The sequence below is a fragment of the Saccoglossus kowalevskii genome, chromosome 4 (genome assembly GCF_978046115.1).
Source record: "Saccoglossus kowalevskii chromosome 4, keSacKowa6.1, whole genome shotgun sequence".
Lineage (NCBI taxonomy): Eukaryota > Metazoa > Hemichordata > Enteropneusta > Harrimaniidae > Saccoglossus > Saccoglossus kowalevskii.
Window position 1 is genome coordinate 40,890,206 of NC_140644.1, and position 18,155 is coordinate 40,908,360.

The 18,155-nt window shown below is 37.1% G+C and overlaps 1 protein-coding gene and 1 long non-coding RNA gene across 2 annotated transcripts in view; one reads left to right on the forward strand and one right to left on the reverse strand.

Annotated features, from left to right (window-relative positions):
* Positions 1 to 1,397: 1,397 nt before the first annotated feature.
* On the reverse strand, positions 1,398 to 1,934 carry LOC146747404 (uncharacterized). The gene is made up of 2 exons (XR_014929227.1): positions 1,859 to 1,934; positions 1,398 to 1,597 (listed from the first exon to the last, which is right to left on the reverse strand). It is a non-coding gene; the product is annotated as an uncharacterized LOC146747404 (long non-coding RNA).
* A 1,469-nt stretch (positions 1,935 to 3,403) lies between these two features.
* LOC102808296 (ribonucleoside-diphosphate reductase large subunit-like) overlaps positions 3,404 to 18,155 on the forward strand; it is a 75,106-nt gene continuing 60,354 nt past the window's right edge. Inside the window, exons 1-5 of the mRNA XM_085498428.1 lie at positions 3,404 to 3,522; positions 6,906 to 7,059; positions 12,716 to 12,816; positions 14,183 to 14,242; positions 15,108 to 15,224. Of these exons, the coding sequence (XP_085354554.1) occupies positions 6,927 to 7,059; positions 12,716 to 12,816; positions 14,183 to 14,242; positions 15,108 to 15,224 (411 nt within the window). The 5' untranslated portion in view covers positions 3,404 to 3,522; positions 6,906 to 6,926. The remainder of the gene's footprint in view (positions 3,523 to 6,905; positions 7,060 to 12,715; positions 12,817 to 14,182; positions 14,243 to 15,107; positions 15,225 to 18,155) is intronic.

Genomic DNA, 18,155 nt, shown 5'->3' on the forward strand with positions numbered 1-18,155 from the left:
TGTGAAAGCTTAAAATTGGTTAATTATGCAAATTAGGTAATTAATATGTACAGATTTTAACCCACAATTATTCAGGTCTGTCTATTGTCCTACAGCATCCATGTACATTCATTGATATGTGATGTATAGTACCTGAGATATCAGTGTGAAAGTTGGTTAATTATGCAAATTAGGTGATTAATATGCACAAATATTTACCGGAAACTAATTGGGTCTGCATAATTCTAGATTCATTGAAATGTGATGATTAGTACTTTAGATATCAGTAGAAAAGCTGAAAATTAATTATGCAAATTAGGTAATTAATATGCACAATTATTTACCCTAAAACTAATCAGGTCTCTGCATAGTCCTAAAGGATCTATGTACCAAGTTTCATTGAAATGCGATGATTAGTACTTGAGATACCCGTGGAAAAGCTGAAAATTAACTAATTATGCAATTTAGGTGATTAATATGCACAAATATTTATCGAAAACAATCAATCTCTGCATAGTCCTTGAGTATGTAAGTACCAAGTTTCATTGAAATGTAATGCTAACTACTTATATCAAATGCTGAAAATTAATTAATTATGCAAATTAGGTAATTAATATGTACTGATATTACCATAAAAACTATCAGGTCTGTGCAGTGTCCTATGACATCTATGTACCAAGTTCCATTGAAATGTGATGATTAGTACTTGAGATATCAGTGGAAAAACCGAAAATTGACTAATCATTATGCAAATTAGGTAATTAGTATCCACGGATTATTACCAAAAACTAATCAAAACCTAGCATTAGTTCAGAGCATCTATGTACCAAGTTTCATCAAAATCCAATGAGTGGTTGTTTAGATATCAGTGGAACAGTCATGGAACCACTAAAAAATAGCTAATTATCATGCAAATTAGGTAATTAATATGCACGGATTTTTACCAAAAATTAATCAAATCTGCGCATATGTTCAGAGCATCTATGTACCAAGTTTCATCAAAATCCAATGAGTGGTTCTTTAGATATCAGTGGAAGTCATAGAACAGCTAAAAATTAGCTAATTATCATGCAAATTAGGTAATTAACGAGCATGGATTTTTACCAAAACCTAATCAAATCTGCGCATTGGCCCAGAGCATCTATGCACCAAGTTTCATCAAAAACCGATGTATGGTTCTTGAGATAGCAGTGGAACAGTCGGACACACATACACACACACACATACAGACACACTAACTGCAAAGACTCCCATTTTGTGCTTCGCACATGGGAGTCAAAAACATAAGAATGGTATTTTATAACAGAAAAATAGTCCTTTTCATGTGATTTATTTACGTAAATTGTCATAATGCCATAATTACGTTTTTCAGTGATGCATAAAATACGTTGTATACCGTTATTAAAAATAAACTGATATGATAGTAATATACGTACTTTATTTAACAATACAATATCGCCATTTACACACAAAATTACATTGTAATATAATTGGGACGGAATACTAAAATACGAGTTGTATACTTGTGTAATTAAAAAAACAAAATCTTGATTTTCCGGCAACAAGCAACAACACTCAGACATATTATCATTTAATTTCCTTTTCCAACAACATTATTCTGAAACACAAACAAAGCAAGAAATGTTACGAAAGTAAGTTCATTTAAATACAATTTGTCCCCGAACCACCAACACAGGAGAGAACAAAATTCAAATTTGCCAGCAAGTTCAAAATGGCCGGTCTCTGCCTGCGTAGCAACCATCTTTCTGATTGATAAGCTTGAATAATCATAGTTTTCTGAGTAAAATCTTTGTCTGAATCATATATATTAATATTAGAGAACAACTTGTATAGATTATACAACTATTTAACCACTTACTGTGCGAAGAATGGAGATAACGCCGGCAACAGTTATATCCACAAGCTTTATCGTTGCGGGAAAGCCAGCGGATTGAGCATGCTCAGTACTGAGCTTATGGTCCATACCATTTTTTGTATAGGGGTGCAAAGATAAAAACAGTACTAGTATTTATCCGCAATTAAATTAGGCTATAATAACGTTTTCATAAGAAAAATAATAATATTATTTAACAATTACATCTTTAAAATATAATATACATGTAAGTGTGATTGACTTGACTTGGTTCTCTTAAAACTTATGTGTCTACACAACACAGTGAATAGCTGCTAATAAAATACGTTATAATAACGTTTTAGAATTTTAGAATTATGAAATAAAACATGATTTCAATATACTTTAATTTTGAAAATGGCAAGTCATTACAAAACACTAATACTTAATACGTAATAAAATTATGCTGTAATAACGTTTCTGTTTTGGACCAGTATAATAGCAGTATATAAAATTGCATTATCATTGTTTTAAAATAGTCCATATTGAGCCTCGTTTTATTACGTTATCATAACGTTTGAAATAAAAATAATATAAATACGTTATATAAAAACATTGATAGGAAATTATTTAATGATAGTCCAATACTGATATTTAATAACATAATAAATACATTGTAGAAAATTACGTTATAATGATGTAATTAGAAAATGTTTCGATGTCATGATTTTTCAGATGGTTTTTATGACGTCTCTAAAATACGTTGCATAATTATAGTTGTAAATGTCATAATGACGTTTTCAAAAAACGTATTTTTACCATAACAATAAATAACAGTATAATTACGTAAATAATTATATCATAATTACGTTTCATATGATAACGCTATAATTACGTTTTCAATCAGCAGCTGTGTAGATGGCGCACATTGCTTATTTTGGGAAATGCGGTGGCGCATTCCGGTGGCGCGTTCCGGTGGCGCGTTCCGGTGGCGCATTCCGGTGGCGCATTCCGGTGGCGCAGAGTACTGATTTCGAGCCTCACACATACCTCGGTTCAGTGTATACGTCTTAGCAAAGCAACGTGGAACGTCTGTGACGTAGCTACGCCCCCGAGGATACACGATGTATATACATTGTTGAAACATTTCAATTTAATGAGTGTTGAAAGTGATATTAATGCACTACGAATATGCGCAGTGACCATTTGGTGACGCAGTGCTTATTTACACTTGATATACATGATGTCATAAAACTGACAATACTATATATTTCACTAAATTTCACATTTTCGATTATATTTTGAATCCATCCACTTGAACATGTAAAATTAAAATATTTTTGAATTTAAAACTAAGTGAATATGCTCAGACTAATACCGGTGAAAAAAATTAATTGATAATTAACGCATGGATAACTAAAAAGAACTTATTAATGGCCGGCAGTGAATACCTATTTATTTGATTTGATGTACGAGTAAGTATGCTATTCTCAAACAAACCTGATAGAGGGCGCCAGTTTAAAACTTTGACCTGGTTTGACCGACGGTTTGACCTGACAGTCATTGGCTACCAGAATTATTAGAGGGGTTCGAGGAAACGGTTTACTAGTATGATCATAAGAATAGTTATTTAGATGGTTCGTTAGCGATATTGGTGTCCATCGTATATTATTAGTTATTATCTGCGACTGGTAAGTAAACTTACTCGAGTATTTCTGCTGTTTTGTCTCGCTGCAAAAGCGAAGTAATTCCCCGCCTTGAATGATCAGGGCTTTGTTGTTCTCGACTGTCTCAGAGAAGACCGTGGTCATTTATGTCGGACTGGTCGGAACGAAACAGCAGTTTTCGTTAAATTCTCACTTTATTCAAAGTTAAAATTCAAATATTTTTCACTTACACTACACTACATTGTTGGATTTCTATCTGCTGGACGCCTATTCACAGACAATATATGTTAAATTAATATTTGAAATTCCCGCCATCTTCTTTCTGCGAGAGTTTATTACTCGTAGTAAATATTAACCGGCTGTATCTTCCATACCATACCATTTATTACTCGTAGTAAGTATTAACCGGCTGTATCATCCATACCATACCATTTATTACTCGTAGTAAGTATTAACCGGCTGTATCATCCATACCATACCATTTATTACTCATAGTAAATATTAACCGGCTGTATCATCCTTACCATACCATTTATTACTCGTAGTAAGTATTAACCGGCTGTATCATCCATACCATACCATTTTGAAAACTGCTCCATACAATGACTATGGCGATATGTACGTGTACGTTTTTATTGGGTTAGAGTGGGCATTAAAAACTCCTTTATTTAGTTTTGTGATATTTTTTTTAATGATGATTTCGCTGAAATATTTTTACTTTCTCTGTAATATTTTTTCCGTAAGAAATAGGCAAGCTGATTTTTTTTATTGATCACTGCAGAATTTTTTTCCATTATTACCTAATGGTCCACCCCTGTGTTGTAAAAAGAAGGGCAAAGTACAACACAGTTGTTTTATTGTAACTGCTTCTGAACCACAGTTATTTCTATGTGCTGAACATACAAATAAATTGATCAGTACTATTTATTATTCTTTTTCTTCTGTTTTTCCTAGCTATTTTTCTCTAAAAAAATCAAGTTATGAAACTCTGCAGCTGTGAAATCAACATATTTTCCATTTTAAGGATCTATTTTATTACCTTAATGTCAATATAAAAGTTCTTATGTAGACTAGGGATACAATAATAAAAATAATAATTCTTTCCAATCTCTAATTTTATTTCTTTGAAAACCTTACAATTCACGAGTATTCTGAACATCAGGTACTGTACACAACATTGAAGAAAAAAATTAGTAATTAGTAATTAATTTTTAGTAATTAAGGGTAAATATTTTGGCTGGGCACGTTACCATAAGTGTTTAGGGGTATATATTGGTGCATTCAAATATCTAACATGCTCATCAGGAGGAATCTTTGTAAAACATTTCTTTTCTGGCTTTTCTATATATAGCTAAAATGAAATGACAGCAGTGTTCTCCAGTTACGTTCTTTAATATACTTCATGCCCTGCTCTTCTATCACATCAAACAAATCAATTGTTTATTTGTTCACATGATCAATGTTGATAGCATTCTTTCTTGACATAAAATGAACTTCATAATTTACTGTAAAATGACTAATTTTCACTGGGTTTAAATTTCACTGATTTACCGTTTCAGGCATATTCAGTGGGTTTTAAATTCACAGTTTCATCATTTAGATAATGTGTTCTATGCTAAATTTTACATATTCACTGGGTTTTAATTTAGCACATTTTCCAGTCAGTGAAATAAGCAAAATTAAAGCCCAGTGAATAATTAATCCTTTTACAGTATTTTACATTTAACAAGCCCATTTTCAGCAAAGCAGGGTACATGTACATCTATTCAAAGGCCTACTAGCCAAGAAAAAAATTGTGTGATTCCTATAACTTGACCTACCCAAATTTGTACTGCCAACCCTAAAATTGTTATTAAAGTTCTATTGTAGGTAACTCAGAAACATTTTCAATCTTGTGTAATTTAACTCAGCTAAAAGTTAAATCTGAATTCTGATATTCTATAGACAAATAAACTAGGACATGCATCTCAGACTAGTCTTAGTGGAAAATACTTCACATTAGAGATGGATTGTGTAATACCATATTTGAAGTGCTTCTACAGACCATTGCACTGTGACATCGTTTATTTAATATTTTTTTGCAGCCAGCATGTGGATGAGTGACAATAAATGTCACTCACTGATCAGAACTAGCTTGCAATCTGCTGTGATAACATTCCCCCTAAGTTGTTTTATTAAAATGAACAGATAACAGAAATAGCAAACAACACCTTTATTTTATCTTCACTGATCATGTGCATGCATGTCAAATGTCAACAAGTGTGTTAGCCAATATGAGAATCATATAATAACCTCATAATTACATTTGTTGTCGACTGAAACATTGAAATATTACACACTTTGACCATAGACACACCTCTGAAATTTATGTTACGTACAAAAGATTTTTTTTGATTAGATGACATTGAATTAACGCATTAATTAAACTTGCATGTTGTCACAATATCTTTGCTGATTTGTCAATTGGAAATCAAACAACCATTTTGAATTTGTATAAGTTTTATTCAAACCCCCACATAGAACAAGTAAACACAATTATTATTATCACTGTCATTATTACTTGGGAGGAGCTCATTGGCATTGAAGCTCTTGTTTCCCATGAGTGTGTGCGTATTTCCCTCACTGATGCCCAATTTACACTGTGCATGGATTCCAAATTATTTGTTCACAGAATATTATTTTGATTAGTACAAGTAATATATATAGTACAAGTAAGGGATGACATCAAAAGATCGATGTCGGATAAAAAACTTATTTGCTTTAGTTTGGGGGTAGGGGAGGGGTGCGGTTTGACCTCAAAAAGTTTCCATCCTACAAAAACGATTTTATTTTTTAATGAAGTCAAAAAAACCTTGAAGTATTTGTAGATTGTTTTTTTTCTATCCAATCATAGACAAAAATAACAGAAAATGAAAAAAAACAACAACATCCAAGACGAGAAAATGGTTTGGTCCGAGTGTGAATATTTCAGGGCAGAGTATGCGCAAAACCCAGAATAGTAGTTTGCGAATGCGCATATTCCACTTCATTATTACAACCAACTGCTAAGCCATACTACTGTCAGATTATCAATTTGAATTCAATGGTGAATGCAGTCTGACGCCATGATTAATATTTATCAGTGCGGGTGGGGGGTTTGGGGAAAAAACTAAAAGAATTTAGTTTTTTATCTGACATCGATCTTTTGACGTCGTCCCTAACTACATTATTCATACATTTACTATATATAGTTATATTGCAGCAGGTAACCATGATCATTCTATGGTATTCATACTAATTTGTTTGACAAATTGTAAAATTATATGAAACTTTTGACAACTTTCTGAAAATGATTTTATCTTTTCAAATGATATAAATAAAATAGTCTGTGCTTTATTAATAATTCTAATTTTTATGGATTCTTTCAGAGTCAATAAATCAGTGTAACTATGACAACTATAATGCCTGATGAGACTGATCCAGTTGCTGCTATGGTAACAATCCAAGGTGTTTTAGATTCAGAATCAGCTCTGAAAGAGGCTATCACTAAATTATACCAGGAAACAAAGGAAACATTCAGCGGTGAGAATGTTATTTATTTCAGTGTAACTGTGTGTAATCTTGTGTACTTGGCAACAAGCATAAACATAGTTGTCTGTTCGTTGTAGAGTATCTTCAATCTAGATTTGAAATGCTTAGGTGCTTTGGCTGACCTCGCCTGTCCTGTGCTTGTATATCGTCACCATTTCTAATTCGCCTAACTTATAACTAAACATATTCCCCAGTGTACCACTTGTCATTCTCAGGAGGTATGTGAAGATTGCACATGGAATTTAATACTTATAATTTAGGTAAAATTATTAACAATGTGAAAATTCTACATGTACATGTATATAGTCATTTAATAAATCTGATATCACAGGTTACTCATTTGACTTTAAAGTGAAGTGTGAAGTGGCTTTGGCCGAGGTCATTGTCAAGCATTATTGACTCATTAAATTATTCTCTCCAAGTGTCTGTTATTGAGACAAAAATGAAGGGTTAGGTCTACAACATCTACTTTTGGATGATAATGCTTGGTAGGTAGGCTAAAATTGACCTCTGTTACCAATGAATAAAAGTGTGCATTGAACGCAGTAGCCCTGAATACTGCTCTTTAGGTTGGCCTCTTACCACTGATCATTCCCCCGATCATTCGGTCCCCACAGTCCTGAGAAGTCGTATTGACCAGGGATTTGACACTCGGCTTCAAAGATATGCCGTTCATAAATACCTTTCTTGTGACCGAAAAATGGACCTACAGCACAGTTTTATAGTATGATTATGAATATAATTTATAATCTGTGTTAATGCTCAATTATGACATGCATTGACCAAGCTGACATCCCCCTTTCATATTTTGACACCTCCCATGCCACATTGTACTTCATGCAATATTTGCTCACATTTCGTCCTTCAGTCGGATTTACATTAATTAACACCAGACTGTTCATTCGCTTATCCGTGCTCGCATCCTCTTCAAGCATCAGTTCATTTTGCCGCACCGTACGTCACATCGCCAGCCGAGCTCTTGAGTTCAAGCCAGAAGCATGGGTCACCTATGACAAAGAATTCCGTCTGGATTACTCACGTTACCCTGGCCTACGGAACTGGAGTTTGCCTAACAACCAACTTGACTACAAATTCTGTCAACAAAAACTCCATCTGCTCATTCCAACATGTCCTGACTGTCATCAGAAAGGTCATACCAAACAGGAATGCCAACGAAGCAGGAATCCTTATACATGGGTGAACGAATCTGCTGACAATTATAACAATACAGTGTGCCGTAATTTCAATCAAGATCGCTGCGAAACTCCATGCCGGTATAATCGTCTCCACATTTGTTCGTCTTGCCACTCTGCAGGCCACACTGCCACTAGCCACCGCGATACCGAGACGAAAAACCAGCTTTTTCGTGGCTACACACCACGACCCTTTCACGCCAATGATCATGCCAGCTCACGTGGTCGAAAATATGCACCCAAGCACACCTCTTAAGCTCGATTCCTTTGCGCAAGAACTGCACGATCACCCGGACAAATCATTCGTAGCAGCCATTTTATTTGACATTTCTCATGGGGCTAACCTTGGATTTCGCGGCAAGCACTACCCAAGATCTACACGCAATGCCAAGTCTGCTCGCATCAACCCCTCTATCATCACAGAATCAATCCAAAAAGAACTCAAACTTGGTCACACTATCGGACCATTTAAACGTCCTCCCCTCAAAAACTTTGTCTGTAATTCTCTTGGCCTACGGCCTAAGAAAAGTGGGGGTTTTCGCATTATCATGGATCTCTCCCAACCTACACTTGACAGCGTCAATGACAATATCTCAAAAGAAGATCATTCATTGGTCTACTCACGCATCGATGATGCTGTAGCCTTCATTCACAAGCATGGCCATGGCTCCTTACTCGCAAAAATCGATGTTAAACACGCATTTCGCTTATGCCCAGTTCGGAAGGAAGACTGGCACCTGCTCGGGTTTTTTTGGGAAGGATGCTATTTCTTCGACCGTGTGCTGCCATTTGGGCTTCGCTCAGCACCATACCTCTTCAACCGCATTGCTGATGCCATTCACTGGATCGTTAGTCATCGCGCAAGGAATACGGATTTTCTACACTACCTAGACGATTTCCTGACAGTTGGACCGGCAAACACTAACGCCTGCCAGCACAATATGGATGTTATGCTGCAAAGTTGTCACCACTTGGGGGTACCCATTGCTACAGAAAAGGTTGAGGGTCCCTGCTCTGTCATCACCTTTCTAGGGGTGGAGCTTGACACTGTCAACATGGTTATTAGACTACCTAAGGACAAGCTTGCGGATCTACTTGTCAAGCTGCCAAGCTGGTTGACCCGCCATACATGCTCGAAACGTGAATTGCTCTCCCTCATTGGATGCCTCAGTTTCGCATGTAAGTGCATACCAGCCGGCCGCATCTTCCTGAGGCGCATGATTGATATCAGCATGACAGCCACCAGTCTTTCTCAAGTCATAACACTCACTGACGAATTCTGGCACGACGTTCAATGGTGGTGTGACTTCTTGCCATCTTGGAACGGCACAGCATCCCTCCTCAACCCAAACTGGATACCGTCCCCAGAATTCGAACTGTTTACAGACGCCTCAGCAACACTTGGCTACGGGGCATTCTACAAGGGTCATTGGTTCGCAAACACCTGGCCTACATTCATTACAAATGACCCTTTATACTCTATTGCCTGCAAGGAACTTCTACCAATTCTACTATCTTCCTTAATTTGGGGCCACTTGTGGTATGGTCTTCGAATACGGTTTCACTGCGATAACATATCAGTTGTTCAAATATGGAAAAAAGGCTCCTCATCATGTCCACGGATCATGCAACTTGTCCGACTGCTGTTCTTCACTGCAGCATCTAATAACTTTCACGTCATGATCTCACATATCTCAGGGTTTAATAACGATATCGCTGACTCTCTCTCTCGCCAACAGATATTGCGGTTTCAACGACTGGCACCTCAGGCAGACAGGGTCCCAACCAAAACTCCGGACCTGTGCACCCTCTTAACGGCTCCGATGTGCGACGTAGTCCCGTCAACCTCACACAACAAGCCTGCCACTACATCAACCTGAGCATTGCACCAGGTACACGACGGACATATCATGCGGGACAAACTCGCTATCTTCTCTTCTGTCGCATGTATGGAATGAATCCTTATCCACTAACGCAACGCTCAACGATTCTGTTTATGACACATCTCGCAACATCGTCACTTACCTATGGCACGCTAAAAGTTTACCTCGCAGCTATCATCCGTGCACACATCGAAGCTGGCTTCACCTCATCAATATGCGACGACCTCCTGCTTCACTTCACTATGCAAGGCATTAAAAGACATCACGGCGTGCCAAATCGTGTAAAACTCCCAATCACCATTGCACTAATGCGAATGCTTAAGAACACCGTCGCAAACCATCCCACTATTTGCGACCATGACAAAGCTATGTTGTGGTCTGCCTTTACACTGGCGTTCTTCGGCTTCTTGAGAGTCAGTGAATTTGTCGCACCCACGTCAATGACCTTCGATCCACAACGCACTTTACTGACGGCAGACATCACGTGCAACACAGACCTCGTCATTGCGCTCAAGGCGTCTAAGACAGACCCATTCCGCCGGGGATGTAACATCATCATCGCACCCTCACAGTCATCGGTCTGCGCCGTGCAGGCATACCAGGCGTACAAAGCACTACATAGTTCCGTCGCTCACCTACCCGCATTCCAGTTCGCCAACAGTAATTTCCTCACGCGGCAAGCTGTTAGCAACCACGTTCGAGACCTTCTCACTCGCGCATCTGTACCAGATGTTAACCGTTACACTACTCACAGTTTCCGCAGTGGTGCAGCCACGACAGCTGTCGACGCAAATCTTCCGGACTGGTTGATCAAGGCACTGGGCAGGTGGCGCAGCGACGCCTACCAGACGTACATTCGCACACCCCCCAGCATCATCCGCTCAGTTCCGGGTCACTTGTCACTTGCTCTTCCTTAACTGTAATTTCAACATTTGTCTTGAGATTTCATTTCGTTTTCGTTGCATGTATTTGCAGTGTATTTAGTTTAATGTTTCATCGGTCTAACCATGCTTTGTTTTATCCTATCGCGATAGACTTTGTAACACATCATCCTGCCTTTAATTTGGGGGTTTCCACCACAGACCAAGCAGACTTTACACGGGTACCCACGCTGTCCATCCCCCTGGGGTTGTGAGTCTATCTGCAGGCTCCCGCCAGGGGGACGCCAGCCATGACGCCCGCCTGTACAGTCTCTGCTGGTGGAAGGTTGCAACCAGGTACCACGCGCTCGGCGTCATGATGCAATTCACAGGCGAGTCGCATCATGGAGCTGTTCGCTGCGACGCCTGCGTCTGCAATTCGCTCCCCCTTCCACTTTTGCCAAAACCTTGTGTCTTGTGTCATTTATTGAAGCATTAATAGTATGATTATGAATATAATTTATAATCTGTGTTAATGCTCAATTATGACATGCATTGACCAAGCTGACATCCCCCTTTCATATTTTGACACCTCCCATGCCACATTGTACTTCATGCAATATTTGCTCACATTTCGTCCTTCAGTCGGATTTACATTAATTAACACCAGACTGTTCATTCGCTTATCCGTGCTCGCATCCTCTTCAAGCATCAGTTCATTTTGCCGCACCGTACGATACACATCGTCTCAGCAGACCTCCCACCCACCCATTCATGCAAAGGTCTCTATATACCAATTTCTATACCATTACCGATCTCACTCAAGTGTAACTCATGTTTATCTGCTCATGAACAACCTTAGCAATAAACAGGAAAGGGGGTTTCCACCACAGACCAAGCAGACTTTACACGGGTACCCACGCTGTCCATCCCCCTGGGGTTGTGAGTCTATCTGCAGGCTCCCGCCAGGGGGACGCCAGCCATGACGCCCGCCTGTACAGTCTCTGCTGGTGGAAGGTTGCAACCAGGTACCACGCGCTCGGCGTCATGATGCAATTCACAGGCGAGTCGCATCATGGAGCTGTTCGCTGCGACGCCTGCGTCTGCAATTCGCTCCCCCTTCCACTTTTGCCAAAACCTTGTGTCTTGTGTCATTTATTGAAGCATTAATGCAACAAAACAACGTTTTGTTTATAAATACGTCAAGAACAAGATGGCGGCGTATATTTTCTGTTGACGTTGGAAAATGTTGATTTGATCGACCCTAGTGGGAAATCTTCTGTAATTTTGCTTCCAGTTGTTATTTTGAATAGTTAAACATATCAACATGCTTATTTTTTAGATGCAAAGCTGAATGCCTCTTAAATCGCCCGATGCAGCCCTTCACATAGTGTTTAATCCCCGGTCTATACGACTTGTCAGGACTGTGATGGCCGAATGATCAGGGGAATGATTAGTGGTAGGAGGACTGTACCTACAGGATTGTACTTGGGGGTATGAATTCAGTAACCATATTGTTTTCATCTGATATTTAGTTTAGGATGCTATGATGTCTGAAGCTATCATCGCAATGATGAGATACAAGAGTCCAATATCAGCTCTATGTCCAAGATAACTAGTTATCAACAATCATGTGATCATGTATTAGCCAATCAAATGAACTATCATTTATGAGGGTAATAAACATTCCATATCCATGTTATATTTTCAGATGTAGTTGACGACTTGTACAGGTACATCAACCCAAGAAGTCTGAAACATACTCCTCTTATTTCTAAAGAAATCTATGATATAATCTCAAATAATGCACAGGTAATGTTGATAAAATATGATATTGTAACTGATTTGCAAAACTGACTTTGAGATTTCAACAAATTCGTCAGAAAAGACTTCTTTATTAGCAAGATCTTAACAAACAATTCTCACAGGTTTGTCACTGTATTGCTTACTTGAGTTCTCTATCATCCATAGTGTTTCCTACATTTGAAAAACAAAATGTTATCAGTTATGAATTGCTGTCTACCACCCGTAGTTGCTGAACTGACTTGTGTACACTATTTCACATCATTCAGATGCAAAAAAATGATCCTTTCAAAAATGATTAATATAAATTCATAAGATAAGGGTATGCTATTTTGATATCTAGTGTGGTGATATAGTGTGCATCAATCAATCAAACAAATGTTTGATAAAGCCAATATTCATGTTTTGAAAATAATAAAGGACAATAACAGAAACAGCCTGACGTGCACAATAACCAGTTCTTTCATAAAATTTCTCATTTCGTTAGTATTTCTAGAAATATCTGGTTGTCTTTTAATTTTGTCTTAATTTTTGATAGAGCATTACCTGGATTTTGCTAGGGCATTACTGGTATTTTTATAGGGCATTACTGGTATTTTGATAAGGACATTAGTGGAATTTGATAGGGCATTACTGGATTTTTATAGGGCAGTACTGGTATTTTTTATAGGGCATTACTGGTATTTTTATAGGGCATTACTGGTGATTGATTGGACATTATTGGTATTTTTATAGGACATTAATGGTATTTTGATAGGGCATTACTGGTATTTTGATAGTGCATTACTGGTATTTTGACAGGGCATTACTGGTATTTTGATAGGGCATTACTGGTATTTTGATAGGGCATTACTGGATTTTGATAAGGGCATTACTGGAATTTGATAGGGCATTACTGGAATTTGATAGGGCATTACTGGAATTTGATAGGTCATTACTGGATTTTTATAGGGCAGTACTGGTATTTTGATAGGGCATTACTGGTATTTTGATAGGGCATTACTGGTATTTTTATAGGGCATTACTGGTGATTGATTGGACATTATTGGTATTTTTATAGGACATTAATGGTATTTTGATAGTGCATTACTGGTATTTTGATAGGGCATTACTGGTATTTGCCAGGATATTACTGGTATTTTGATGGGGCATTACTGGTATTTGCCAGGACATTACTGGTATTTTGACAGGGCATTACTGGTATTTTGATAGGGCATTACTGGTATTTTGATAGGGCATTAATGGTATTTTGATAGGGCATTACTGGTATTTTGATAGGGCATTACTGGCATTTTTACTGGTATATTATGAAGTTCAGGTGTAATTTTTTGCTGTAACAAACCTTGGCCTGACTTGATTTATTTTCTTATTTCAGCGACTGAATTCGGTTATTGACAACAGCAAAGATAACAACTTGAATTACTTTGGTTTAATGGTGAGTACTGAAAATATTGATTATTTACGAACACATTTACGAAAAAAATTAAATATGGCAGATAATAAAATGCACATGTGCAAAGTTTTGAATTGAGGCACCAAGAGCTGACAGGCTGTAAAGTATGTTTCATGGAACAGAAACTTTTGCCAACCTACATATTATTTTATATCACCATTCATTAAATTTAATCACCATGGCGACCAAAATGGTCGCAATCTAGCGGGCTGCACAATGGTGTTTCAGAATTCCTGCAAAGTTGGTTTAATGATTCAGAAAAAAATCAATCACTGTCATTATGTAATGTGATTAATTATCACATAAAGATGCTTAAAGCAAAACACTAAAATATCGGCATGTATACATGTACATGTACTGTCATTTTTTAAAACAATTGTGGGATTCAAATTATTTTGCAATAAGGGCTTTACAGCAATGAATTACATTTGAATTCACAAAATATCACTGAAAAGCCACAGTGGTTAGGGTCGAAATATGCATGGATTTCCATATTTGATGTGTTTCATGTTTTGAACAACATTCTGTGGTTATATTGAATTGAATTTATTTCACCACAAACAAACAATTACAAAGTCAGTCTTACATTACTACATTACTATTAAAAAAAAGGAATTTGTGGTGGGGATCACTGAAATAGTTCTACTGAACTAGTCCGGTTAGTGACCCATTTTATAGTAAACACACTGGCAAGTGATAATATATATCAATAACTAAATAATATGTACATGAAGACACTGCTTACATAACAATGAATGCAAGGGAAAAATTGGAAAAAGCGTCTGTACTGTGTGTTATCATAGTCAAACCTAAATGTATATTACTGGTCATATTTGTATATGCATAGACTCTTGAAAGGTCATATTTGTTGAAAATAAATGGTAAAGTTGCTGAACGTCCTCAACACATGTTAATGAGAGTCTCTGTTGGAATTCATCACAGCGATATTGAAGGCGCTATTGAGGTAAGAACAAATTTGTATTTCATATCAGTATAGTTACCCATAACTAGTCATATCTGGCTTGAGCTAGAATATACTGGTAAAGGTTTTAATATACTTTGATGTTTACTGTTGGCTTGGTAACTGTAAGAGGAACAATGTGCTTGCACACATTCTGATAGCATACGCTGATCCAAGTTCAAAGGTTGTATGACATACATACAGGACTTTCCATTTCATTTTTTAGCTCCGCTGTCGACTTTGTCGAGCGGAGCTTATCATATGAGTGATTGTCCGTCGTCCGTGTCAATGTTTTACTTTTACGACTTCTTCTTGAAAACTACAAGCCTGAATGCTTTGATACTTGGTGTATATGTACCTTGGGTAGACCTCTCTTAAGTTTGTTCATTTCATGTTGATATCTTCAATTCTCTAATTTTGGTGAATATTTTTGTCATTTTTGGTAAAAAGTGATATTTTCGACTTCTTGTTAAAAACTGCAAGTCCAATTGATTTGATACTACACATATAGGTACTACATGTGGACCTCTCTCAGATTTGTTCATTTCGTGATGATATCTTCAATTCTCTAATTTTGGTGAATATTTTTGTCATTTTTGGTAAAAAGTGATATTTTCGACTTCTTGTTAAAAACCGCAAGTCCGATTGATTTGATACTACACATATAGGTACTACATGTGGACCTCTCTCAGATTTGTTCATTTCGTGATGATATCTTCAATTCTCTAATTTTGGTAAATATTTTTGTAATTTTTGGTAAAAAGTGATATTTTCGACTTCTTGTTAAAAACCAATAGTTCAATTGCTTTGATATTACATATATAGATACTACATGTAGACCTTTCTCAGATTTGTTCATTTTGTGATGATATCTTTAGTTCTCTAATTTTGGTGAATATTTTTGTCATTTTTGGTAAAAAGTGATATTTTCGACTTCTTGTTAAAAACTGCAAGTCCAATTGATTTGATACTACACATATAGGTACTACATGTGGACCTCTCTCAGATTTGTTCATTTCGTGATGATATCTTCAATTCTCTAATTTTGGTAAATATTTTTGTAATTTTTGGTAAAAAGTGATATTTTCGACTTCTTGTTAAAAACCAATAGTTCAATTGCTTTGATATTACATATATAGATATTACATGTAGACCTTTCTCAGATTTGTTCATTTTGTGATGATATCTTTAGTTCTCTAATTTTGGTGAATATTTTTGTCATTTTTGGTAAAAAGTGATATTTTCGACTTCTTGTTGAAAACTGTAAGTCCGATTGCTTTGATATTACATATATAGGTACTACATGTGGACCTCTCTCAGATTTGTTTGTTTTGTGATGATATCTTCAATTCTCTATTTATTTTGGTGAATATTTTTGTAATTTTTGGTAAAAAGTGATATTTTCGACTTCTTTTTTAAAAACTGTAAGTCCGATTGCTTTGATACTATTCATATTGTTCATTTTCTAATGATGTCTTCAGTTCTTTAACTGTCAAATGTGCATTGCTAATAGCGGAGCTATCTCAGCCGATAGGCTGCTTGTTTATACATTGTATGGCTTCTTACTCGAATCTTGTTCAGTTGAGATAACACGTACATCTTCAAAGCTCAACAATGCCCACAATCCACTGCCTGTCATTTACCTCCACCCTGTATCAACCACTGCCCAACATTTTCCACTGTGCAACAATTTAGTAAAGTGTTCACTATTGTAATGAATGAACGACTTGTATATTGGGTGGGCGGTGGATAATAAATTGTCGGAATGTCAAGCTGGATTCAGGAAAGAATTTTCCACCATGACTAATGTTTTCACCCTGTACGTGATCATTCAAAAATATTTGGGGGAAAAGGTGGCAGATTTTATTGTGTTTTTTGTGGATTTCGTAAAAGCGTTTGACACCGTTAACCACCCCTTGTTTGTGTCGTTGCTAGAAAATGGTATACGAGATAAAATGCTTACAACGATTAATAGTATATACGCTGATGTTAAAGCATGTGTTAGAGTGGGAATATATGACACAGAACAGTTCAGTTGTCCAGTAGGGGTCAGGCAAGGCTGTGTATTAAGAGTATATACGCTGATGTTAAAGCATGTGTTAGAGTGGGAATATATGACACAGAACAGTTCAGTTGTCCAGTAGGGGTCAGGCAAGGCTGTGTAATTAAGAGTATATACGCTGATGTTAAAGCATGTGTTAGAGTGGGAATATATGACACAGAACAGTTCAGTTGTCCAGTAGGGGTCAGGCAAGGCTGTGTATTAAGAGTATATACGCTGATGTTAAAGCATGTGTTAGAGTGGGAATATATGACACAGAACAGTTCAGTTGTCCAGTAGGGGTCAGGCAAGGCTGTGTATTAAGAGTATATACGCTGATGTTAAAGCATGTGTTAGAGTGGGAATATATGACACAGAACAGTTCAGTTGTCCAGTAGGGGTCAGGCAAGGCTGTGTATTAAGAGTATATACGCTGATGTTAAAGCATGTGTTAGAGTGGGAATATATGACACAGAACAGTTCAGTTGTCCAGTAGGGGTCAGGCAAGGCTGTGTATTAAGAGTATATACGCTGATGTTAAAGCATGTGTTAGAGTGGGAATATATGACACAGAACAGTTCAGTTGTCCAGTAGGGGTCAGGCAAGGCTGTGTATTAAGAGTATATACGCTGATGTTAAAGCATGTGTTAGAGTGGGAATATATGACACAGAACAGTTCAGTTGTCCAGTAGGGGTCAGGCAAGGCTGTGTATTAAGAGTATATACGCTGATGTTAAAGCATGTGCTAGAGTGGGAATATATGACACAGAACAGTTCAGTTGTCCAGTAGGGGTCAGGCAAGGCTGTGTATTAAGAGTATATACGCTGATGTTAAAGCATGTGTTAGAGTGGGAATATATGACACAGAACAGTTCAGTTGTCCAGTAGGGGTC